Source organism: Varanus komodoensis, unplaced genomic scaffold (assembly GCF_004798865.1).
Source record: "Varanus komodoensis strain SLA01 unplaced genomic scaffold, ASM479886v1 scaffold22, whole genome shotgun sequence".
Lineage (NCBI taxonomy): Eukaryota > Metazoa > Chordata > Lepidosauria > Squamata > Varanidae > Varanus > Varanus komodoensis.
Window position 1 is genome coordinate 19,092,304 of NW_025335606.1, and position 27,018 is coordinate 19,119,321.

Below are 27,018 nucleotides of genomic sequence, written 5' to 3' on the forward strand. Positions count from 1 at the left end.
GAGGGCATCACATTGAGGAAAACTGGGGAAGGCTTGCTTACAGGCCACAAGTTAACTACACTGTTACAGATACACAGAATAAACTGTAACTCAGCCTCGATACTTGAGGCAGGATGCACACAAAGTGATCCTCCACACTATACACATGTGCATGCAGCATACAAGCTGCTTAATATTTCCGTGGCAGCTGTCCAATATTCAGAGTGCTTCAAAATATTATTGCAAGTACTATGAGGTGGACTATAGACCCATGAGGTGGACTAGTATTATCCCCACACCGAAGATGGGAAGTCTGAGGCTGAGAAAATATTGGTTGACTAAACGACATTACACGGCTTTTGGCAAACAGGCATTTGAACTGGTAGAGATTCTCAGCTTATTCTTCCTGTTCCTTGCCACTGTTGTGCATTGAATACTGTAGCACTCAAAGAGCCACCATGAAGATGTCATTATACACATATGCTAAATCTTGGTCCCAGGCTGCATGTATTAGGCATGCTCCCAGTCATAGACATACCATATATACATAATCATAGATCTATCAGCACATATCAAACATATTAGGCTGCTAGGCCACCATTCCTCAAGCTCATACCCTTCAGTTTCCATCCCATCAGCTCCAGTCAACAAGGTTAATCATCAGAAGAAATGCTAGGAATTGCAGCCCCAGTCATCAGAAGGGTACCAGCTTGGGAGAGACTGCGGTAGGACTCCTACCTTTAATCCAAAATGCCTTGGAGGTTTTTTGCCATATATTTCTACAAAGGGACTTAATAAAAAATATTATATTTATATCCTGCCTTTTTGCTTTTCAAGGAACTCAAGGAGGGATGCATCTTCCTCCTCCTCTCAGTCTTATCCTCACAACAGCAGCCCAGTGTTTGGCCTGAGAGTCTGCAATCAGCCCAAAATCATCTAGAGGACTCCACAGCTGAGCAGGGACTAGAACCCAGATCATTTGAGTCCTAGCCCAGTGCCCTTGAACACTGTACCACACTGGCTGTCAATCCGCCTTAGGATGTCATGCTCTAGTAGTAAGGCCTAACCTCCCCTGTTGAAGACCAAGTGCAATAGACTATCTGAAGAGTTGCTTCTTCCAACATGTATCAATTTGCATTCTGAGGTCATCAGCTCAGTAACCTGCTAAACGAGCCACACCATTTCATGGCCACACATGAAAGGGCATTTCCAGCCATGGCCCCCTCCCAGCTGTTGAATGTTCCAAAGATGTCTACTTTGGGATCCTTCCAACAGGAGGCAAAAATTTACCCCATTGAAATTTATATATGTATACAAATATGTAATATGTAAGTTAATGTTTAATTTATTTTATTTATTTGTATAGAATTTTTAAGGAAACAATTATTCCCCCTTCTCCCGAATTATAAAACCAGAATAATTTTTATGGAGGTTTAATGCTGTTTTATTTCTGTGATATTTTTACTTCTCTGCTTTGTGTTTTTAACTATTCTATGCTAGAGAATTGTGCTCTTCTTGTTCTCTGTTTTGAAAGTCACCTTTTTGGACCAATGGGTGCATTTTGCCTCTGCATGTTGTTTTATCCTTATTGCAACAGTGCCTACTTTAATTTGTTTGTTAAAGCAGGCCACCCAAAGAACCTCTGGCTTAATGGGCAGCCCGTAAAGAGCATTTGTGCAAACATTTTAATTGCTGATATGTAAATGGACAGTACAATAGCTATAGGGAGAACAGAAGCTAAGATGTGAGGTTTGAATCTAAAACATTTATTGTGCTTTCTTTACAATCCTCCAGTTGTATCTGCTGATTTTTTTAATGAGTGGAGGAAGGGATCCTGTCTGCTACTCAAAATTAGTGTAGCCAACATTATAATTCCTCCCAATTATCTATAGTATTTATCCAAGCAAATCTCCCTCTCTCCCCCTCTCTCCAGCCTTAAACAATAAATCTCTTACGCTCTGATGCTGTAATCCTAACCTATATTAAAATTCCCACCCAAGTTTGACTCATTTTTTTGCTACAAAACTAGGACCTATTTCCAAGACTAACAGCCTGATCCTACATGTGTCGACTCAGAAGGAGGTTCCTGTGGGTTCACTGCTTCATGAGGCATGTTTAGGATTGCAGCCAATGAACCTATTTAATACTGGGCTATTCAAATGCTTACAGAGATGTTACCAAACTCAGTCAGTCAACAGCTAGGGCAAACATGGGTGGACCCCAGACCTGAGTCAAAAGGAGCCTGAGATGAGACTTAGAGCCAAAACCAGCTTTATTCTAGTGCACTATAGAATCAAGGGAGACAAAAGGGGACATTCAGCCCAAAGCAGTGTCTCGAAAGTTGCACCCCAGTACATGCATTTTATACCCTAGGTAACAAATTAGGTCACCTAATACACAACTAATGTATTGATACATCAATGTATGCTGGAGAAAGAGTTCTTTCTTCTGTCAAGGACCAGACATTTCCCATGTTTATTTCTTATCTGCTCGAGATTCACACAGGCTTGCCATGTTCTTACTCCCTCCACATTTGCAACTTTCATGGTGGCTAGAACCAGTTTCCACTATCCCTTTGATTACTGTATTCAAGGTCAGGCTAGCGTATTAGCTGTGGGTTACACAAAGTTCATTTTGTTCTTATCCACCCTCCCTTCTGGGACAGCATAACTGGTTTTTTTTTACTATGTGGCCTTCCTCTGGCCAACTACTTTGGGGCCTTCATCTGCCCAATTACTTTTGGGGTGTTTTGGGGTGCTGCAATTGGCAACAGTTCCCCCCCTTCAAAGGAATCTTCTTATTAAAAGATAGAGTCCTCTTGATTAGGGCGGTAGGTTACTAAGCCTTTGCAGCTTTGCCTTGAAGGTGCAGACTGCTTGTGCAGGTGAGGGCCATTTGAAACATAGAAGCATAGAAACCCAGGTGTCTCCTGGGTCATCTAGTCTGACCCCCAGCCCCAGCTGGCCCTGCTCATGACATGCCTACCATGTGCAAGTCTGAGAAATAGTAGAATGAATAATTGTTGATACGCTCTGTCAGCAACAGCAAGCAAAATAAGGAGGAAAAGCACAAAGAAAGAAAGAAAGAAAGAAAATGTAAAGTTTCAAGTTTTTGTAGCCACCTTCAGTTGGAGAACCAAAACAACAATCCTTCCAAGCCACTTTTACCAGAATGGAATTTAAAGCAGGTTGTAAAGCATTGAGCTTTTGAATGAGATATTTAAACAAACAGTTTTGTCTTCTACAAGTGTTGCAAACCCTGCCCTGGCTTGCTAGCAATGCACTGTCTAGCATCTTTGTATGGCAAGTTGCTGAAGTTGAGCTAACTTCATTGCAAGTCTGAAATGGCATCAGCTGTTTCACTAGAAATGCAGAGAATGCAGAGGCTAGCACTCTAATGTCATAGTGATTTCAGAAAACCCCAACTGGTGAAAGAATGGCATGAGAGAAATGAATAGGCTACCCCGCTTTGGCAATGTCTTCTACCACCAATGTTTGAACTACCTCTATGCAGTTTGGGCAAGTGCCCTTGGGGAGTTCTGCAGTAATTCAGAGGTTGGGGGCAACATATACAATGCCCTGTCCTTCTGTAGGGAAAGTCGTGAAAGCCTTCTGGCTACTAACCCAATAACCGGGGTGGTTTCCATGTTTGTGGACATGGGAAACCTGTGTTGTGAAGCTGAATCCAAAGATCCCCTATAGAGGATTTTTCCTGTGGAGTTTTGTAATTGCCAATTATTTCCAATGTGGTCCATTGAGCTAGGCAAATTGCTGACTTCCATCTTTTGGCCAGAACCAAGTTCTTTTGCACCCATAGTGTGCATGCCAGGCTGTAGAGGGAGAAAGAGCTGTAGATAGACTAACAAAGTAATTTCAAAATGTATTTAAAGCTAAACATCGAAGTTTCTTAATTCATTAGAACATATGCTGATAAATCTTAAAGTTTTCCCTTAATTAGATCAGCATATGATGGGGCCATACCTGCTGCACTGCTATTTACACCTTGAAGTTGTTGACCAAAAGGTCCGTGTCCTGGTGTGTGTATGGCCAAAATACACAACACGGAAAGGTTTTCTTTTAAAGGATTTATTCTCAGAAATAACTGGCTACCCACAAATTGTTCCAGATGGCACACCTGAGCAGTCCTCAGTTGGCCCTTTTATACCCTTGCTCATTAGAGGGTTACGTGTAACATAGTTAACACTTTCCAATAGGTTACAGAAGTAAAAAGTTGCTGTGGTGTGATCTTTCCCACTTGCCTACTAAAGAAGATGCTCTGAAGTGTGAGGTGTGGGGGTGAGGGGTGCTATTACATAGAAGAGAAGGACGGGGGGTGGACTGGTGTGGATTGCCCTTTGCTTGAGTTGCTCTTATTTGTCGAGGGACAAGTAGCTTTCTTTGGACTGATGCCTGGTCAGTGTCAGCTACATTTCAAGGATGCACGCATGCTGATTTCTAGAAAAGAGGGTTTTTCTCTGGTCTAGCTATGTGTCAATGATTGCATGATTTTACCAATGAAAGTTACACCTATTGATTTGTGTATCAGCGTTATAAATAGCACAGGCAGGCTCTGGTCTGAGGCCCCAAATTGTACCTGCACTGAAAGAAAGGTGCAGAGGTCTGTTGATCTCTGGTCACCCTGGCTTAGCTGGCTTTTTGCCCACCTGTGCTTCATCTCCTGCTGCCTTACCCTTGCATCTTTCTTCTTGAGCATTTTTCCAGAAATCTGATTCCCCCCCACCCCCGCTGCCCTCTACACAGCCTTTTTAGAAATAGGACTGATCTTAAGAGAGAAGTTTCTTTATTGATTATTATTCATTTATTGCATTTATATGCCATGCCTTTTAGCCAAAGGCTGTCAGGGCAGCTTGCATTGACAGGAGCAAAACACCAATAAAGCACTGCAATTTAAACACACAAGTACAGACTTTAGAGCATATGTAAATTACCATACACAACTTTATGTTTGTTCTCAACCCATGTGTTGCCTGAATGGGGTTCGTGTCCTAATGTGCAGCTCTTCTGTGCAGTACATTTACATGTGAAAATGTTGCTAATTTATAAATTTAGGCAAGCTACAAAATTGAGGAGCTTGTATGCAGTGCCGCCATTTAATTCTCCCAGACTTCTCAAATATAAAGTTCAGTCTTCATTACAGCAGATGCTCTTCTCAGCTGGTTTTATGACTATGCATTGATGATTTTTTTTAAAATGGGAAAATACTAGATTTCTGTTTGAGTTTGGTATCCAGATTTTTTAGTAGCAAAAATTATGAGAGAGGGTTCAAAATGTTGAGTTTTGTTATCACAGTGGAACTACTCCTTTAACCTGCATCTTCTTTCAGATGCTTTAATTAGCATTCATTTGGGCCAGGCCATGCTCTCTCACATATAGGACAAATGTTCCTACCTTTAGACAGAAGTTTATTTTCTGACCTATAACAACAAAAAAGATCCACCATAAAAATCTTCTCTGAATTAATAGTGAAGTTTTGGGAGTAATTTTGGTTTATAGTCTTCATCTGTGTCAAGGTCTTCTATAAATCTTCTGTTTTTACAGGATTTTCTATCTTCAATGTGTGTTTAAAATATGCTTAAAGTTTCCTATCTTGCTATTGCTAGGGAACATGGAAAGATTGTAACATAAAATAACCCCTTTCTGCATTGTTCTACTTTTTTTCTGGAAGATCTCAGAAAAGCAATTCATTTGGTTGTAAAGATACACCTTAAGATCCTGTACATTTAGGTGGATTTCTTGATATTCATGGCCTAGTTGTAATTTTGCCTTAGGATTCCCACTTTATGAGTGTAGTGGTCAGTCATGAATGACAAAAGCCACATTATTTCATGGCTTTCAATGAGAGAGAGAGAGAGAGAGAGAGAGAGAGAGAGAGAGAGAGAGAGAGAGAGAGAGAGAGAGAAAGAGAGAGAGAGAGAGAGAGAGAGAGAGAGAGACCCTTTCCAAGGTAGCTTATGGGGGTGTGATTCAAAAGACCCAAAAACTCTGAATACAATACAAAGGCATTTATAGGTTCTAAAATGTTCAAGAGTAAGCATAACTTTGACAATTTTTTCCTGAAGGAATAAAGCATTTATAAAATAATTTTGGTGGTTGTTTTCAGCTCTGTGTCTCTGGGTGGAGGAATCTGTTAAGGATGCTCATTGCTGTATGAAAATACTGTAAAGGGAGGTATTGAGTAGCAAACCAAAAAGGAGGCTCCAGATCCACTGTTAAGTTGGTGAATCTTAAGTTAGACTATATTAGACAGATCAACTGACTGACTAATTTCAAAATGTCAACTTCCACCTTTCTCAGTAGCTGGGAAGTTAAATGGATGTCCAGAGCAACTGTTTGGAATGCTGGGAAATGAAGATTCCTAGGGAGGATAAGAAAACAGAGATATGAATGGTCTAAAACACTGTTGTTGTAACCTGTCCAGGGAGCCGTATGGCTAATGGGGCAGGTTAGAAATCTAATACATAAATAATAATATTGAATGAATAAAACATATGCATTGTCCTCCAATTAAGGCAATATGGACTGAGTCACTAGATGTTTTTATATCAGCCATTAGGCCACAAGCAGGGTTCCAAAATGACCAGGTGTAAATCTGAATCACTATGTGCATGTGAGTTGCAATGTTTTGCAACAGTCTCTCTCTCTCTCTCCCCCTCCCCAGTTAAGCATCACAGATATCTGATCACATAAACTTGTCCTTAGATCTGTTGCAGATTTTTTTCCCCTACATATGACACATCTTGTTTTGTTTTATTACCTTCCATCAAATAAATCATATTTGTGGAACTTCATTTTACTAATTGTGTGATGCAATCTGTTTTGTTAGTTACTGGGCTCCTAGGAGAACTGGTTTCTTAGAGATAACTGCAGGCAACTACACACCCATTTATATCCATGCAGTTCTGGTCTGCAAACACTTTATTTCAGTGATGCTTTACCAGTTTATGGGAACTGGGTAGTGAATTGCCCTGGCTGGAGGCAAGAGGTTCTTGTGATGCCAAGAAAGGAATACACCAGTTTCAGGTTTACTTACACAGAGGTTTTATTTGTGCAAAAAACTAGCCCTCCCAAGTTCTTTAGCAACAAGTCACTTTGACTGCATTGCAGGGAACAAGCCTGCTCGGTCAACCCCAATCAGCTGGAACAGACAGGTTAGTGGAGCACCGTCAGTGTCAGGCCAAACAAGAGCACATGGGAAAAGGCTAGCTTGTATAGGTTACATATGTACAGCAAAGCATGCATATGGCAATCAGACAGCAATGGGGAGAGATGATTACATTGAGAGATGGGGCAGCAGGGACATGGATTGTTGACACAGGTGTTGGGAAGCAATGAGGGGCAGGGAGCCAACAAAGCATAAGCTCATCAAGTTCTGTCTTTCAGGTGAGGGCAGAAGGGCATTGGTAGAACTGATAAAGAGATGAGCACAATGTTTGTTCATTGACCCATCTATTGTGCAAAGAGGGCTTCCCTGGGTGGGAAAGCCTTAAGCTGGGGGCAGGGGTTGATTACTAAGAATCTATAGTTTAATTAAAAATAAACAAGACAACCAGAGTTCACTCATGTTAAGCAAGGCCTACATGTTTTGGGAGCCAGATACCCAGGCCAGGATTTGGGGTACAGGCCTGCCACAGGCAGTTTTCTGAACATGATGCAGGATGAAAAATTAAAAGCTAGCATTAAACAACTACAATGGAATGCCATAGCATTATATGATCGTTCTTAGGGGCAGCAAGATGGTCATCCATGACAAACTGAATGCAAATTTATTTCCAAGAGTTAGCCTTTTCTTCCTAAAGGCCCTTCCCATTCTCCAACTTCATCACATCCGTTTGAGAAGTTTCTCTGGTATGGCAACTGTGTTTAATCCTAGGAACCCAAATTGTACATAATGTTCCTTCCCAAATATTTTGGATGACATGTCTTGTAGCTAAGGTGCAGTTGGGAATCTCTTGATTTACATTCTAAGCCTGTGACAAGTTGGTGTTTTTTAATCACATAGAAGACGTTCAGGAACATAATTTAGTCTTTGTGTTATGGTGCTACTGGTAAACCTTATTGTTATTTACTAGAATGTTTGATCATGCTGTATTTTCTGGTTTTAATTGTTGTGAACTGATAGGTGTGAAAGGATGATTTGAAACAAGGGAGTGAAGAGATTTAAAAGGGTAACAAAGAAAATTACCTAGCCCAAAGGAGGGGAGGGGCCAAAATCAGATAGCACAAGGTAAGGAGAAACAGGCACATAGGCAGGAGGGCCAAATACTTCCTGATTGTTTATTGACAAGCTGAGCAGAACGAAATGAGCCTATTGTAGCCCACCAGGGGCAGGGCTGGATTGGGAAGAAGGGCTGGTGTTGGGGCAGCGCGGAGTAGGCGGGTGGAAAGAATGTAACTCTCAGTACCCTATTAGCCAATTAGGGGAAAGGAGGAGGGAACAAGTGGCCGGGAGCAGGGTTCAAAAGGGGTGTGTGAACATGTGCTCAGGTGAACAGAAAAATGGGAAGGAAACCATTCCTTTCTGTTCCCTTCATTGCAATAAAGATTTAAAAAGAACTCTCTGCATGCCTGGAATATTTTTCTCTTCCTGACAGAAAGTGATTATAACATGAACCATCCAGAAAGCTTTTGACTATTAGACAATATAGAAAGGTTATAAATAAAGATATACATTCTGAAGATGGTCCTGCTTTCTACCCTTGGATCAGGATTGGGTACCCCATGTCAGCAGGAGGTGGGGCATATCCCAAAGTATGTGGGGCCATGCCCACTGTAGGGACATAGCCCTGGCTTGCTTGCCTAGATCCCATTCACAGGCTGGAGTCTGTTTTTCTCACCCCCACTGGGGGCTGGGGGCTCTACATTCAGTAGGCAGTATACTCACTCTAGGTGTCATTCTGAACTTTTAAGGAACTATCCACAATGCCAAACCCTTAATAAGTTTGGCTGCATGGATAGTTCCCTTGAAGTTCAAACTGAAACCTGGAGACACTGCCCATTGACTTGAAGTCAGCAGCCACTGCTGTGAAATCAGGATGGGGGGCTGCAGGTGAAGTCTCTACCTCCTCAAGCATGTCTCCAAGGTGCCAGCTCTGATCCATCCTTGCCTTTCCCAATTAAGAAAAGATGACTTGCAAGGGCAGGAAGCAAAGCTGACTGAGGTATGGCCTTCAGGATTGCTTTTCAAGGCTGTGGCTCTGCTGGGAGCTGCTTGTTGTCCCCTCTCCCTTCTCTTGCAGGGCAGGGCTTCAGGAAGGGCCACTCTGGAGTCCTTCACCAGCCAGATAGGGAGGTCAAATGCAGTAGACTCGCTATTGAGAGATGGTAAATGGACCATGGAAGACCAACTGCTTTGGCGAAGCAATCAATCTGAGGAAATGGGAGCATCACAAGCCTCACCAGCATCTATTTCTGTCAGCTATAAGCAGTGTGGCCATGAGTCAAGTTTGTAGAGGTTTGTCCTCTATTTGAAGGGTTGTCCAAGGACAGGACCTTTTCTGGAAAGTATCCGCCATCTGAGATCTTGTCCAGTCCAAGACCAGTTTAGAGATAAAGAGCCATTTTGCACATGCGGTATCTATAACGCCAACATAATTTCTGACTCATAATTGCTTACAGATTTTTTTTGGATGATGAGACCTCTGTTTCCCTTCTTAGTCCTAACACATTGGGTATTTAGTTGTTGGGTCTTTTTAAGAGCAAAGAAAATATACTACTTTCTTTCATTTTTTATTTCCTCTTGTGTATTTGTGCTATTCTGCTATACCACAGTGCCACTTAGGGGTTATGTCATGGAAAAGCAGGAGTAGAAATGATTTCAGTTGTATAACAGATTTTTTACACATACAGTCTGGTGTAAAATTTTTCTGAGCATATACAGGTCATAGCCTTCTCTACTATGAGAAATTATATTTGATTTAAATAATAGCAATTCTATATGCAAAGTTTATGCAAAACTGCATCCTCTTTTCTTCTCCTTTGGGGTGATGAATTTCCTCTTTTCCTGGGGGTGGGGTAGATGAGTGGCTCCTTTAACATCACTGCTTTTGCAACCACCAGTTTATTTCAAGTAGATCATGCCAAGTAGTCCATGTTGGTTCTAAGATAAAGATCCATGGGAAGGGAAAGCAGGGAAAGGGACTTGAAGTTATTATTATACTACATTTCTATACTGCCCGTACTGAAGCTCTCTGGGTGGTTCACAGCATTTAAATCACCCATCCAGATTTCAACCAGGCCCAACCCTGCTTAGCTTCCAATATTAGGCAGAATCAGGCACTTCAGTTATACAGAAGCTTATAATTGTTGCTTATCAATACTGTGTACCTGAACATCAGAGTCACCAATCCAAAATGTTTGGGGACAAAGAACTATAGTAACCTGAATGTTCATTGTTGGAGCAGATGTACACAATTATGATTGTGAGCCGCCCCGAGGCTTCGGCGAATGGGGCGGCATAGAAGTCCGCTAAATAAATAAATAAGTAAATAAGTAAAATACACAGGGGTATCTGTCACAGGGGTAGGGATCTTCTAGGACCAGGGCCAAATCCAACCTTGCACCCTAAATATCTGGCTCTTTGCTCTAAACCATCCTAAATAATTTGGTTCCAGCAACAAATTTGGGTACCTCACTGCTAATTCCAGGTAATGTATGGGCGTGTTAAAAAGCATCAGTTGCAGTTATGGATGGGTGACAAACAGACTTCTGAAGTGGGTTCCCACTGGGTTGATGCCTTGACAGGTGCTCTGGCATCTGCCTCATGAATAACTTGCTCATGCCACTGCTGTGTAACTTATCCCTTAGCAGAATGGGGAGGCTTGTGGGGGGGGGGGGGGGGATGGCTTTAGTGCAGGGGTAGGGAACCTCTTTAAGTCCAAGGGCCAGACTGGAGATGCTCTCAAGGGCTACATTCCAATGGCGGTGGCAGGGCAAGTGGGGAGGGAAATCCAGAGACGTGAACCAGTCCCCTTTTTGAAGTAATGGCAACATAACTTGCAGAGAAACCATTTGATTTTTTCTGGTTTTAATGAAGTTCACTCCACCAAAAATGCTATGGTAGGAAAATCTTCTTGGCCATAGGCACTGCACAGGCACAGCACCCATATACCATATTTTTCGCTCTATAAGATGTACTTTTCCCCCCTCAAAAGGGGAAATGTCTGTGCATCTTATAGAGCGAATGTGTGTGTGCCCAACACCCGGGATGCTGCTGGCTGCCTGCACCACGTGGCACCACCTGGCTGGCACATGCTCGGCATGCCCTGCTCTGCACCCCCCCTCCAGTGCAGGTGAAAGCTGTGCTGCTCAGGGGCAGGCGTGCGGAGGAGCCGCGGCCTTTAACCCACTGGCCGCATGGAGAGACAGACTGCTCACCCCCACTGCCTGGGAACTGCTCACCCCTACTGCCTGGGAAGACCTGCCGCCGCCACTAAGCCGCCCGGAAGACCACTGTCGGCACGCTGCCGGCCCAACGTGGCACCACCTGGCCGGCATGTGCTTGGCGCGCCCTACTCCGCCTCCCTCCCCTGGCGCAGGTGAGAGCTGTTAATCACAGGTCAGTGTGTATTTCAAATGGCAACCCGTCTTTTAATGAAGCCCATGGGGAAGTGATGGGGAATGTGCCTGTGATTATCAGGAAGCTTTCCATGGATCAGTTATCTGTTAGTTGATCAGACACATTTTTTTTTAGGATCAGTGGATATTTGAACAGCATTACCTTCGTGTATGAAGTTTATTCTTCAAAGGCTACTTAGTCCACTGTGTGTTTGATTTACTGTACAATATCTCATTTTTTGTCAGAAGTTTTATTCTATTATTTACTAGTAGGGCAGCATGGACATTAATGGCTTTTTTAGATTTGTTATTGAATTGTCTGCAGCAGCTCTTGTATAACTGGTGTAGATTGTGGATCCCTTCAATAATTCCACTAAGAAAGTGATGCCAGTGATTGTGAGCAACAGAGCTTCATAAATTCTGACTCTAACAATGATTTCTGTGGGTTCAACAAAAACTAGAAGAGTACTCGAACTTTAAAGTCTCTCTTTTGTTAATGACAGTGATGATGGTTCTTAATGCCACTGTTGACTGCTGTTCACTTTACAAGGTTGAAATGTGGTATTACTGTATTCTGTTATATTCTGTTATAGTTTATTAAATAGTTTAGTAAACTATTTGATTCAGAATATTTTTTTTCTTGTTTTCCTCCTCTAAAAACTAGGTGCGTCTTATGGTCAGGTGCGTCTTATAGAGCGAAAAATACGGTATGTGATGCACAGAGACCACAAAGAAGAACTGAATGTTCAAGAACTGTGCTGAGTGGAGAAGTGTGCAAAGACCAGGCTAATAGATGTTTTCTCCATTATCTGCTGGGGTCTGTACAGTCATTTTGGGAAAGTGCAGTTCAGTTAAGATTTGTGAACAACTGAAATCAGATGGGAAATGTGCCACATGGTATGGGAAATTTGAAAGGTGTATCATTTGAATTGGGGCTTGGGCAATCTGTTATGAGGAAACACTTGCAAACAATTCTGGGAAACTAGGTGTTTAGTTAGGTTTCCCGCCAAGCTCAAATACAAGAGGAATAGCCCAAGCCAGGAAATTATTATCATCTGTTATCAATAAAACTAACAAGAAACAGAAGTAAGCTTCTCTGGATGATAGATAATTGGAGCATCAAATGCAGACAGAGAGACACCAGCCCCTAGAACTCTACATGATGTACCAGCTTTGTCAAAACTGGTACTTAAAGTCCTATTTCAGGCCTTCCAGATATTGTTTGGCAATAACAATTCTCATGCTGGCAGGGCCTGGTGGAATTCAGAGCTCAGTATCTGGAGTGCCACAAGTTCCCAGTCATTGCTGCAGAGAAATTCTCTATTCACCTTGGACACAACTTCTCTGGTGCCCTGGATGAACTTATACTTCCATACATCTTAACACTCTCCTATGGCAGTACATTGCAGTAGAATATTTGTGCTGGTGGGCAAAGTAAATTTAAAGGCTCAGGGCCCTTGCTAGGCCTGCACCTATGGGACCCAAGCCGTGGATCTACTTTTCAGAGCTTTGATGGTTTAATGGAAATCTAATTGCCCTGCTGGGTTTATTTTCAGGAAAGGAAGGGATTGTTGCTGGGGAGAGAACTCATCATAATTTTAGGTGGGGTGCAAATTAATTGAAGAGTTCATTTGATTTTGATTGATTTGGATGGGAAATTAGTTGGCTTTGCTGTCTATACAATTTAAATACATCCTAGTAAATATTTTTTTCAATTTGAATATAAATATAAGTGTATGCAAATTTCTATCACATGAGGCTGTGCCCCAGATCTTTTAACACTAATGTTCCTGGAAGGACCATTTGTCTACCATGCCTGATCTCTCTGAAGACCCTCCAGTTAGCTGCCAAAGGATCTCAAAACACATTTAAAATCTCTAGGTCCAATGGAAATACAATGGAATGATGGAAAAAATCCACTAGATACATGCATATGAGCAACCATAATACCATATATACTAATGATGAATTCAGTTATTCAAGAGCTGGTCCTTACATAGTCAACAGAGAACCAACCATGCAGAAGAGGTAGCAGCAAGCACAAGGGAACCGCCAAGGTTTGCAGAAGTAGAAAAAGTGGCAAAAGAAGGCTGACTGCTTCAAATAGTGGGGTAGGGATTGAAGAGGGCAGAGAACTAGGTAGGCAGGAGAATGGAGTATTCTGGAGGGGGGTCTGACTGGCTGATTTGAACAGGAGCACTCCCCACTGCCACATCTTACTGCTGCTTCTACTTATGCCATTACGCTAGCATAATATTTACTGTATAATGCAAGGATGAAAAACCTTCAACCCACAGAAGTCCACCATTTGGCCCTTGGAGGTTTGTAAGACTTGGTACTAAACATAGTTATAGGGGTTTTCCAGGAGAGCCAATATAGCATTGTAATGACCAGCAAAATCTGTTCCTATGCAGAAAAGGCAGACAGCCAGACAAGACCTGACAGCCAGACAACTGTAGTGTATTTGATTGCTGAAAAAAGAAGAAATGGAAGAACATACAGGAGCATTTGAAGTACATTAACAAAATTTGCATATCACTTTCATGGCCACAGAAGAAGAAACAAATGCATTTATTTTGGTTCTCATCTTTCAAGGTTTTTTTACTTGAAATATGAGACATCCCTTTAGAAACATCAGTATACAGAATGATTAAAGTTGAACAAATTTGGCCTTTTGTTTTCCTGCTTCCATGGTTTGAGCCATTTAGAATCCTTTTATTAAGAAATTGGTGCCCAACCATCACATAGATTCAAAACTTAACCCTCTCCTCCCCTGCATTGAAAGGTAATTTTCATAACTAGCTGCACAGATAACTGCAGGGAGTGCATGGGCATGGCCCGAAGGTTGGTCACCTCCGACTACTGTTGTCCTTATGGAAACTAGGTTAAAGTCTCTGCTCAGCCCAAGGACACCCATTATCAAATCAGTTTGAGCTTTGCAGTTGTGATTAACTAGTCCCTAGTCCCTTTGATGTTTTATGAGAAATTAAGATTGGAATGTACCACATGTATTTAACTGTACAGGCCCTCTTGAAATGAATGAGAATTGCACAAGAGTTTGTGCAGAACATGCTGGTGTATTGTGCCCTGACAGTTCATGGAGCAGAGGATCCATACAACAGGGACATGAGTGCAATTAGTAGACAGGCTGCCCTACCAAAATGACCTGTAGTATCAGTGAACATCCTTTTCTAGTTGGTCACTGCCAATGCCCCATTCTGTTGTAGCATTTATTTTTCAAAGGAAGTGTCCTTGCAAATGTACACCCTCTTAATTACAAAGCAGTACTGTAGCAAAACTACATAGTAACACCAAAGCTGTCTCTAGCTATTGACTTAAAGCTGCTCAAGTCATAGCCAGCTGCTTCTTCTGATGATGAAAGTACAATCACTCAAAGAAATTTAACCCAAGGCTGTTCCAAACAGGTCCATGCATATAATACCCAAGCATGTGCCAGCCCATGTGCTAAGGAATAAATGCTTCTAAAATGGGGGAGTGCAAGATAAAATCTTCCTGTCCAGAGGGATAAGAAGATCTATCTCCTTTCAAATCCTTCACAACCAGAAGGGGAAAGGGGACAAGTGAAAGAATGCAGTTTCCACTATATGGGGTTATGCAGGAAAGGCACAAGCAGTGTAAGCAGAGAGATGTAGCTCGGAACCTGACTCATCTGCATTTTGTGAATGACTGCACACACAGATCTGGGGGCAGAACCTCACTGTCCTGATATGACATCCGCTAGCAGGATGAATGAGTCAAGAAAAACTGGCGACGGAAGAGGTCTGTGGATGGTGATCTTCCATTACAGATCAGCATGAGAAAGTAAGGATGTTTACCTGTAACCAACATTCTTCATGTGGTCATCTGTGCATTCACACATATGGGCTCAGCACCTGTGTGGGGCTTGTTGTCAAGATAGAAAGAGATTCCCTGGCTAGGCCTTTTGGTGGAAGCCCAATCTCCCTTCCCTGACTTTAGATAAAGGCACAGCTCCTGCCATTTTCTCCAGTTCTTGTGGGACCATCATCTGGGTCTGGGAACTAGAGCATGGATGTTAAGGTGTTTTGTACTGCATGCGACACTGAGGAGGGGCTGATGTACAAGTTGCATGAATACATAGATAACCACTCAGAGAACATTTGTTACAGGGAAGTAACCTTGCTTTCTTCTTTGTGGTCTCTGTGTATCATACATATGGGTGATTAGTGAGCTTACCTGGGAATGGAGGTGGGGCAGTGTTGTCATCAAAGAACTGCTGACAAAATCACCCATCCAAAAGAACAGCTGTGTCTCACTCAAATATTGAGTCAGTAATGCCAGACACATGTAGATGGATTGGACCATGTCACTGCTTTGCTTAAGTCCTCCACTATCATGCCAGTGTTTAAAGCTGGAGATGTTGCCACTGCTCCGGTTGAATGGGCTTTTGGTTGTTGTGGGAGTTCCAGCCCAGCTATTTAGTAGGCTAGTTTGATGGTCTCTGCTATCCAGTGAGCTAGTCTTTGCAGCGTTATTGAATTTTCCTTCAACTTTTCTGCATATGAAACAGTCCTTTTGTTTTGCAGATTGGTTCCGTGTAAACAATAGAAAGATAAGGCTCTGTGAACATCCAATGTGTGTAGTGCTGTTTCTATCAGTCTGGATGGTGCCAGAAAAAAAGCTGCTAGAATTATATCTTGATTCTGATGGAATGAGGAGACTACCTCGGGAAGGAAGGAGTGGTCCATTCAGAGCACTGCTTTATCCCTGTGAAAGTCAGGAATGGAAGGTTGATCCAAAGGGTGCATAATTCACTAGCTCTGCATGCAGATACAATAGCCACAAGGAATGCCACTTTCCAGGATACCAGGTGGATGTCCACAGTAGCCAAGGGTTCGAATGGTGGCTTTGTTAGTGCTTGCAGAACTATTGAAAGGCTTCATTCCAGCATGATTGATCAGGATGGAATGGAGATATTTTGTAGTCCCTTCAGGAACCATCTGGCAAGAAGGTGTGAGAAAACTGTACTCTTTGACCATCCTATGGAAGGAGGATATTGCTGCTAAGTATATCCTGATCAAAGATGGTTTTAAGCTTTTGACATGAGGTCATGCAGGAAGGTGAGAACTTGGTGGATGTGAACCAAGTCTGTTGTGGTTCACTAGGTGTCACTAGGATGCAGTCTGTATGGTCTCTCTGGTTCTAAGGTCTAAGATGGGATGTAGGCCAACATTCTTTTTAAGGACAGTAAATTACCAGGAGTAGAATCCCCAATGATCGGAAGGTGAGACAGATCAAATTGCTCCCTTTGCTCGAAACATAGCTACTTTTTTTAGGGTGGCTGATGCGAGGGGGGGGGGGTAGTCTGCACTGTTCCCAGTGATGGAAGGGATTCGAATTTAATGTGGTGCCCATGTGTCCTGTGGGAGAGTGAATGCTCTGAGCCAAGCAAGGCAACAGATTGCCACAGCACCAACCAGCACTCTTGAATCACACTCCAAGTGGTGCTGTGTGGCATTTATTTGTTGCTTGGACAGTCTCAGAGCTTCAGATTGGAGGACTCTAGCCAGTTCCCACTGTTGTTGAGGGAGATACTTAGTGCTACAGTCCCCATCTTTTCCCACAGGAACACATGGTACTGTAGCTTCTTGGTTCGAGATGCACAGCCCGAGCCTGAGCCCCATCACCACGTATATTCCTCTGGCTCTTGAGTCTAATCATTGTCCTATGTCCACAGAGACTGAATGTTCTCACTGAGAGAGTCCTTGCACTGACTCCATAACCATCAAGTTGGGTTGAGGATGATGCAGAAGAAAGAGGATGTCCTGGACTCAGTATAGACTCTCTAAGTAACATGGGGCATCGTTGAGCTGTTGCCTTCCACGAGTCCTTCATAGTGTTAAGAAGGATTAGGACAAACGGAAAGGTGAGTGGAACAAAGTCCTCCATCAAAATGACATCATATATGAGGTCAATTGGTGGTTTAGCCAGTTGCTGGGTCTCCAATGCAAGAAATACCGCCATCCAGAGGACCAGCTCAGAGAATCTACCCAAGTCTTCAGAAGGGGACTCCAGACCTTGTGTTATCACATCCTCCAGTGATGTGGACATTGATGTCTTGTATGGTGGTTTGTCAGAGTTGGGGGCATGGGCAGCAGGAAGCTAATCAGAGGCATCAGGACCCAGATAAAAGTCAATAAGCTATATGGCTAAGTCCAGTCACCAGTCAAATCCAAGTAGAAATCCAGAACAAACCTACCAGGAGCAAACAGGGAAGCAAACAAAGCATAATTCAGACAGCAAAGTGTAGTCAAAACAAGCCAGAGATCAGGAACCAAGAAGATTGCTTAAGGGCAGGGCTATCTTCGGAACAGGAACAGGAGCAGGAACAGACAGGATCCAGATGCCACAGAGCTTCAACACACTGGAGGCTAGTGTTAAGGCAGCTTCTGGAGGGAAGAGACACTTCATAAATAGTTATTCCCCCCAGGCCTCCCAGGTGGCATTTATGAAGTCCCTGGCAGCTGCTGCACAGTCTGGGATCAATCCTGCAACTACCAGGGCTGTTATTCTGGCATTTGTCCAGCAGGAGGAGCCCTGAAGCTGCCCATACAATTGTTCTCAGTTCCCAGAAGCACTGTTCATATGGAGTTGTTGGTGGCATCCAGTGGCTCCTCTCCAAGTCAGCACAGGGGTCGTACTGGATTGATGGCATGAGTCTCTGGAGATAACAGGCAAGACTGTTTCAAAGGTTGGTCTGGAGTGTGGTTCTCACACTGGTTGGGGAAAGTATCGCCGTTCCTGCATTGGATGGGGAAAGCATTGCAGAGCTGATGGGGGTGAATCTCTTATCTCACCCTATGAGGAGGAAAGAGTATCATGCTCCAGTCAGAGTCTCTATCTGGAGGATGGTCCCATTGGCACAGCTGGTGGGACTGGTGATGTAGGCAGTGCCAATTCCACTGCAAGTGCCCCAGAGCAGACTTGTGATTGGTCCAGTGTGAGGGAATGGCAACAAGCCTTCTTCATAGGCTTTTCAACTGACTTTTTTTCCTGAAATTTCTGATCCTCCATCAGTTGCCATTTTGGGGCCCTATTTGGGCCTCTTTTGGTGTCATTTTTCAGTGGCCTTTGGTGTGGATTTCACCTGCTCAGCACTTGGAACTGCCAGTGAAGCAGAAGAGTCTGCTGTGACTGTAAATGTGGCCTGAAAGATTCTCTTCCACATTTCGTGACACAGACACCTGGCTTGATTCCTTCTTGCCTCCTTGGTCAGAGCTTGACAGTGCAGCCAAGAGTCTACCCTGTGGACTTCTTCAAGGCAGAAAAGACAAAGCAAATGCCTATCTGTTGAGGTCATCTTAGTGCCTCAGCGTACACACTTTCAAAACACACCTGTGAATGCCATTGGTGAGTAAAGATGGGGGGAAGGGGGGTTAGAATGACAGTTGAGAGTAGTTAACAGTACAAGTAAGCCATGAAGTAAAATGGATAAATGAGATGTCAAAAAAATTATACGATTTGATAAGTAGAGGTTTAGAAATGGTGAAAGTGAGAAAAAGATAAGGTTTCTGAGGTAAAAGGAAGGTTCTAGATCATGAGGAGAGCTAGGGTAAGAACACATTTGAGGCACCCAAGGCTGCAGTTGAAAACAAACTGGAGAAAATGGTGGGAGCGCCACCTTTATATAGTATTGGAGAAGGTGGGTGGAGCTCTCCCCAAAATGTCTAGCTAGAGAATCTCTCTCTATCTGACAACAGCCTCCATGCAAGCACAGAGCCCATATGTGTGATGCACAGAGATCACAAAGAAGAATGTCATATTCAACCTGCCCATGTCCTAGCTCATCCAGCTGCACTCCTATGCACCCAGCAGTGATGTCTCGCACACAGTTTGGGCACCATTTGTGGCAAAAATGGACACAGCAATCTCAAGATTTTTTCTTATACACAGACACATGCCATGCCCTGATACAGCTGGGCGATGCTTGCTGGCAAAAGCAGGCACATTTCTACATTCTCTGGCATTTCTACCAACTGTCCTCAGTAGTCCAATCTATGGTGAATATCATGCCATCATTGTCTTCCAGCATGTGTGAAAAGGCACACGTACTCTCCTCTCAAACATTCCAGCACAGGCTTGCATCCTTAGGTCTCTTTCCCTCCTCTCAACTGTGGAACGAAACCTCTCCTTACTACTCCCAGTGACCTAAAGATTATTGCTTCATTTATTTAAACATTCAGTAAGGTAACATTAAACTTGAACTGAAAATATGAATCAAAGTTGGTGATGGTGACTTCACCATATTTCAGAAGTCTATAAACTTCTTTTAAATGTTTTCAGAACCTTCAGGCTTTTCAAATCTGACACCCTAACAGGCAATACAAGATGCTTCTAAAAATTTTTAAACTCTCCTTCTCTTACTCCCACCTTTCTTTCTTGCATCTCTTTCTTTTCACTAATAAATAGACTGGTAAGGCAAAGCATGGTGGAGGTGCTATTGCAGGTGCAACATAAATTGAAGTCCCAACCCACCAGTTGAAGACATTAGCTTGTCATGATGTGGAATGGGAAATAGAATTCCAGCCGTTTTCCTTGTTGGGCAGATGTCCCGCCACACATCAATGACTAGCAATACAATACACAAGGCTGCTGACTTTTCCTTACAAGGCGAGGCAAGGCAAGAGACGGGGGGCGGGGGGGACAGTTTACCGGCCTAAGGGAAACTGGAACATTTAGTCTTTCTGCAATCAAACCACAACCTCAACACTGCCGAGGCTCAAAGAAGAGAAAAACCCGGATTCCTCAGAAAGGAGATAGGAAGCTGTCATTGTTAAAAATATTTATATAAAAATAACCAAAAAGGCCTCAATCATACACCAAGAGGGATGGTTTAGTCTGACACAGAGCTTTGCAGTGCTGCAGCCTGCTGCCCTGCGCCATTCCTCAGCCCCTTACTCAGGGACTGAATCACCACCCGCTCCTCCCAGAGGATACAGGGCTCCCTGCTGAGTACCGATTATTCAGAGAATAAAACTTCTCTTACACAAATGCATATGGTAAGGTGTGACCTGCACCACTTTCCCAAAAGAGAAGAGAACGGGAGTGATGGAGGATGGCAGAACGAAGCAAGCCCACAACTTCCCTTAGCAGGCTCCCCCAGGCCAGAAGTGGGGGTAGCCTTCATGCACTGGCACAAGGTTGCGATCGAAGACATGGTGTACAGTGAACCCCCTGCAGCTAACCTCTGAGGTAACCAACCCATAAACCCTGAGGAAGAGAAAAGCCCTCCTGCATGCCATTTTGCTCCCCCAGTCCCTCCATCTGCGCGCGAGTTGGGTCAAAGCTCATCACGGGCTGTGCTGTCGAGAGGCGACTGGAGCACATCAGTGTTCTTGGCCTCATTACTCAGCTCTTGCTGCTCCTTCATCTTCTGGGACTTGGCCCGGTCCCAGTCAGTCTTGATATTCTCATTGTTCCACACCACAGAGGTCTCTGTGTCACTGATGTAGCCATCGTCGCCTGTGTAGTGCGTTGGGTAGACCAGCAGGGGCTCTACTGAGAAGGCCAGTAAGTTCCGGTTCTCAAAGTGCTCCATGTACTCAGAACTGTGGGCAGGGAAACAAATGCCACATGAAAAGAGCTGCTTCTCAGGAAAGATCTGTGCCACATCATGTAAATTAGTTAAAATTTAATTGGACACAACCATGATTCTCAAGATCCATTGGGGGAAGCCATGGCTTGATCTCCTGGGCCTCAAGGTATTTGTCTTTATATTTAAATTCTGTTTTGCATGGACTTGTTAGATGAAACTAACAAGGAGAAAAGTCAATTTCAATAGCTATACATTCATTTAAATGAGGAATACATTCTCCCCACCCCCAAATTTAGATATCTTTCTCTTTCAGACAGCCTTTCCCAACATGATAATCTGCAGAACTTTTGGACAACGTCCATCAGCCCCAGCCAGCACAAGAATGGGGAGGGAATTGCAGTCCAAAGCATCTGGAATGGACCACATTAAGGAAGTGGGATTTATGAGTTCCTGTACAGCAGCCTTCCCTTACCTGGTGGCCTTCAGAGGCATTTGGACCTCAACTCCCAGAATTCCTATCCACTGGGAATTCTTGGTGTTGCAGTTCAAACATGTCTAGAAGGCACAAAATTGGGGAAAACTGCTGTATAGCAATAGCTTGTGCTGATGCAAATCTTGCCTATAACACAGTAGTGGAGGCAATGTGGCCTTCCAGATTTTGTTGAACTGCAACTACAAACACCCCTTGCCACTGGCTCTGTTGGCTAGGCTGATGGGAACTGTAGTCTGATAACATTTGGAGGGCCACACATCCCCCACAACTGCTTTAAAGGGGATGTTTTCTCAGTGGGTAAGAGAGAAAATTACATTTCTATTTTCCTATAAGAGAATCTAGAATTCTCTGAGCAGGTTTCATGCACCTGAAAAGGGTAAATTCTTGCAATTCTAAACTGTTATGGTTGAGAAAATACCCCACACTTAGGGCCACTTAGTCAGAAGTGATACAAGATTCTACATTACTGATTTCTAATTCTTCAAACACGAAGGGAAATCTGCTGCAACTAACCATGACCCTTGGTAGCAGACAGGCTGTGTAGCCAGAGAAGAAAGAAAAACCCACTGATTTGGAATCATACAAGGGCAGGAATGAGAGGACAGCCATGATTTCCCTAGTGAGTAATGCACACTGGGGGCAAAGCAGAATAAAATAGCCAAATTGCTGTAACAACAGCACCTGCGGAGGAGATCAAGGCTCAAATGAAAGCAGACGTGCACTTGAACACATTAGGCCTTGACACTAGATTTGCTTAGAAATGGATGGAAGTGGTTGCTTGCACGCATGGCCTTCTGGACAGCAAAGTCCACCAAGCTGCACCTCCACACTTCCCTGCAAATGAGATCAGCCTACAACTGCAACCTGATGGAAGAGAGCAGCAAAGATCTCTTCCCAGGTCCTTTGTTTAAGAAGCCACATCTCAGGCCAATGGTGCAAGCCCTCTTAGCAGCTGCTGTCACAAGGTCCCTTTCCTCCTTCCCTCTCAAGAGTAATGAAGGCCAGCCTTACACAGGGTGTTTATTGAACATGACAGGCAGGAACTCATCTACGGGCAACATCTTGGAGAGAGGCTCAGCCCCCAGGAGCTTCTGGGCACCCTGTAGGGAGATAATGTAGGCCAGAGTCCAGTAGGAGTAGTCAGCTTCTACCAGGTTGCGGACGTGGGGCACAGCTTTCTCTGAATGCTCCACCTGCATGCGCTTCCGGCCAATGTAGCTACAGGGAGACAGAGATGAAGGAAAGTAAAAAGGGTGCCCTTATGCCAGTTCCAACACACTTGTGTTCCAAGAAACTTTTGACAGTAGGAGCAAAAGCATGAAAGATAGCTTGACCTGCTTATGTAAAATTCCTGTGAGCCCATTTTAAATTCTCCCTAAGTATCACTTGTAAGCATCTAATCAAATATGTTGCCTGATAATCTCACAGCCATATATTCATAAGTGATCCTTGTTATTCCTTTTTAATTTTAATGTATTACATTAATTATCATTGTTCCTATGTTTTATAGGCTCTGTAATCTGCTTAATAAATCCACTTAAGAAACAAAAATTCATAATTATACAATGGGCCATCACCATTACCCTGCCAGTAATAATAATTAATCCTATTATTTTATTCCACTTCCATAGTGTTGTTATTTTATGGATGCAATTTATTTTATCATTATGCAGCCAGTCACTGTTAGTGGACACTGCATGAAAAGACAGTTAAAAATAAAATAATTAATCAAATAAATGAATAAAAGAAGTAAAGAAGTTCTAATTTATCTCAATAGATCCTGCTTATTTCAAGGAGACCCAGTTCCAAGTATGCCAGGTACACACAGCATTTTTGTTCTGAAGAGCCAGAAGGTTTCACACCCATGATCTCACCGATCCTTACAATGACTCCATAGGCCCTGTGTGTGTCTGAGATGATAAGGCTGCCAAAGGCCACCCAGAAAGTCATTGCTTAGGTGCTACATTTGAACTATGGGATTCCCATGAATAGTGGATTCATTTTGCTCTCTATGAGCCAACATGCCTTAGCCAGAGTTGCGTTACATAAGCACCAGCTATGATTTCCCCATATTTCCTTTTCACCAGCTTACTTATCCCTTCCACCACCTTTACAACAGGTTTGCATGCATATTCTTGTATGTATGTTTATGTGTGTGTTTCGTATGCTGCTGTTTAGGAAATCCCAAACCAAATTATATTTTCCACCTGACTTCAATGCCAACACTTCCCCCACTCACATCAAATCCCAGTCCAGGCCCTCCTCTTCCAAGTCATACATGAGGTTCATTATGCGCCGTTTAAAAAAGATCTCAAAGCGCAGGTCATCTTCAAAAACCACTGATTTCTCCAGGCCTCTCTCAACAATCTGGTAAAATAGAAAAAGAAACAAAAACAAAACACAACCCTGGCCTATTCTTCTTTAAACAACAAATATTTTTATGCTGCCTTTCCACTAAAGTGTAAGAATGATTTAAACCACTCAGCTGGTTCTTTCATTTTCTCCTTGTTCTCCAGTCCTATTTTTATTAATCATTAAGTGTCTCCTGATGCCAGCATAACCACCACACCAACATCTGACAAGCCACAATCCCCCTCTTCAGCAACCCCACTTTTCTGTGTAACTCAACTACCAAGAAGCCAAGCTGGCCAGCACCTGTAACTCATCAGTTCTTTGGTTCCAGATTGTGTAAACTCTGCTAAAGCTCCTTGCCAAACAACCCAATAGAAGTGGTATTCTGAGAGCTTTTTTAAGTTGTGCAAATAGAATATAGCTGCTTCATTCCCCTTCAATGCCATTTGGGGTACTGAAAAGATACTCCCAACAATGTGTACCCATAATAGCTACAAACCTTTAAGCAAGGGGGGAAAAAACTAGGATTTGCAGGAAGCAGAATACAGTGCTCAGTGCCACTTTCTGCACTATTGCCTGCACTCTTACAGCATCCACACACTCATGTCCCCTTTTTTATTATTTTCCATCTCTGGGACTAATAACACAACTGTTACACATCCTGAGCAATTTTCACCTGCTCCAGGAAACAACCAAGCCCCAAATTATCCAGAGGTTCTTTTAAACCCTTGCAAGTCAGACTCCAAAGCAAGATAACAGTTGAGCTCCTGCGCTGCCTGCCCTGGCTATATCTCACACTTCATGGGAATGTCCTACTCATGGGGGAGAAAGAAATACATGCAGTTCTGCAGATTACAGACCTAGATGTACTTTGCACTTAAAACCATCTACTGGAATTCTGAACCTTTCTGAAATGCGAGAAACTGAATTCTGCAAACTGTTTAAATTATGCAATTTAAGCAGCTTTGCATGAGTCCTTTATTTTACATAATTATTCTACTTCCACTAGGCCTGGGGTAAGAAAAGGCGTGAGACACAGTATTAGGGCCCCAGAAGGAACCCCCAGCACCAAGGTACCAAACAATGGCTGTACACTTGCATGTCTAACCATAAAGCCTAGAAACTTTCTTTGCAAATGAAACCTGAGATTCTTGGGAAGTGGAGTTACATGCCCACTACAAAATCCTACAACTTTAACTGTGCTTGTTAGAACCACAATTTGCACAGTCCTACTTCAAGAAGCGTTTCAGGGTTACTGAACATATTTAAAAAAAACCAGCATCACTTACCTCTTGCCAAACCTTATAGTGGCTGAGGAAGCAACCCAATTCACCCTTGGTGAGTGGACGCCCATGGTAGGGGTCTTTGTAACCTGGCAGCATCTTGATCCCCATAGCTTCCACTTGGCTGCTGTTCATTGCTCTGAGGGTAAACAATGAAAAAACTGAGTGAAGGCTGGCCAGGAGGAGGCGTGCTATGGGGCAGAGCTGGAACTGTTCCAAATATTTTACTTCACCTGTATCTTACTTTGTGTGAACAGTTTAGCAACTGTGACCTGTATATGGCCTAGATCCAGACTCCTAACAACAGAGCCCTCCAGTGGTAAGCCTTGGCTGGAAAAACCCAAGACAGCTCTGTCAGCCAGATGTGGAGCCAGGTTCAGCCTTCAGGCCAGAGGTTCTGCATCCTTAGCCTACAGCAAGTCAATTCATCTTCCGCTCTGTGTAGAGGAAGATTCAATGGCCAAGAGAGGAGCAGAGGAAGTTGCATTATCTCAGTCAAACTAAATGTACACCTAGCCCAGTATTTGTCTGTGCTGACCAGCAGCTCTCCAAGCTATTAGGCAGAAAAAAGTTTGTCCTATCATCTGCAGCCCAAGATCCTTTTACCCAGAGAGGCCAGGGCTGAACCTGGGGCTTTCTGCAAACAAAGCATGGGCTTCCCCTCTAAACTGCAGTCCCTCTTCATACATATGGTGAAGATTAAAAGGGACTCAAGCATGGCTGATATTCCCTATCTGTATGACTGAGGCCCATGAACTCTGATGGTACTCTGAGGGTGTGTGGGCCCCAAACAGCCACCTTCCCTCCTCAGGCATCGTTCCTGTCATGGGGCAGCATCACCTGGTAATACTCACTTCCCATCCACAGCCTCAATGACCTTGCAGTCAATTTCCTGTTCATACAGAGTCTGCAGCATCCGCTCTCGGCGATCCACCCGACGCTTCAGGTTGATCATGAAGACCTGGGAATAGAAGTAATGTGGCAGCCAGAAACATCACAAAGGAAGTTTGTGCAGGGCATTAATGCAAGCCTACATTGCCAACACCAGGCCTTGCTTCTACTTGCAGGAGGATGAGGTAGCAGAATCTCGGGATGACAGAATGGACTCCATACTAAGGGAGGGAGATGCTGTTTCCAAATACTCGCATGCAAGTAGAAACCTTGCAACTATCCCCACAAACAGAAAACTAGCAAAGCAGGAGATATTTCTTTATCAACTGTTTGTGTATTAGTCATACTAGGATACTGCTTAATAAAATCTCTAAGCAGTTCACATATACATATTAAAAATCACATATAAAATACAAATTGAAAACAATTCCAAGTACAAGTAACATTGCAAAGTAATACAGGGAACAGTTAGTAAGTTGAGTTAGAGCCTTCCAGGCATGCTGGAACTTTCATCTACGAGGCAAGCATTGTAAAATGCCTCTCATGCCTCTGATCTCTAAACGAATTGCAGTCATCTTCAATGCCAAAGCATTTTTAACCCACTCTTCAGCCATGGCCCGCAGCATGGCTTGCAACAATCAGAAGAAAGACAGGCTTACAATTTAAAAGACATAACGCTAAAAACAAATTAGGAGGAAGGAGGGAAACAAGCAAATTTAGGCACCAGATCCTTATTTGCAAAGTTCACCAGGAAATGGAACAGGATCTAAACACAATGGAAGGCATGCTGCTTCCTGTTTCTCCTTTAGAAGAATGCAGTCCATTTTCCCATCTCCTTCTATGGCCTAGGCTAGGGCTCATATTTTGGCCTTT

The 27,018-nt window shown here is 43.3% G+C and overlaps 1 protein-coding gene across 3 annotated transcripts in view; it reads right to left on the reverse strand.

Moving 5' to 3' along the window:
• Positions 1-13,991: 13,991 nt before the first annotated feature.
• COLGALT1 (collagen beta(1-O)galactosyltransferase 1) overlaps positions 13,992-27,018 on the reverse strand; it is a 37,815-nt gene continuing 24,788 nt past the window's right edge. For 2 of the 3 annotated variants that reach the window (XM_044431201.1, XM_044431203.1), the window contains exons 8-12: positions 26,109-26,215; positions 25,261-25,393; positions 23,859-23,986; positions 22,631-22,837; positions 13,992-21,139 (exon numbers count right to left, since the gene is read on the reverse strand). In XM_044431201.1, coding sequence (XP_044287136.1) covers positions 20,872-21,139; positions 22,631-22,837; positions 23,859-23,986; positions 25,261-25,393; positions 26,109-26,215 — 843 coding nt within the window. In that variant the 3' untranslated portion in view covers positions 13,992-20,871. The remainder of the gene's footprint in view (positions 21,140-22,630; positions 22,838-23,858; positions 23,987-25,260; positions 25,394-26,108; positions 26,216-27,018) is intronic. The other variant, XM_044431202.1, reaches the window with a different exon arrangement.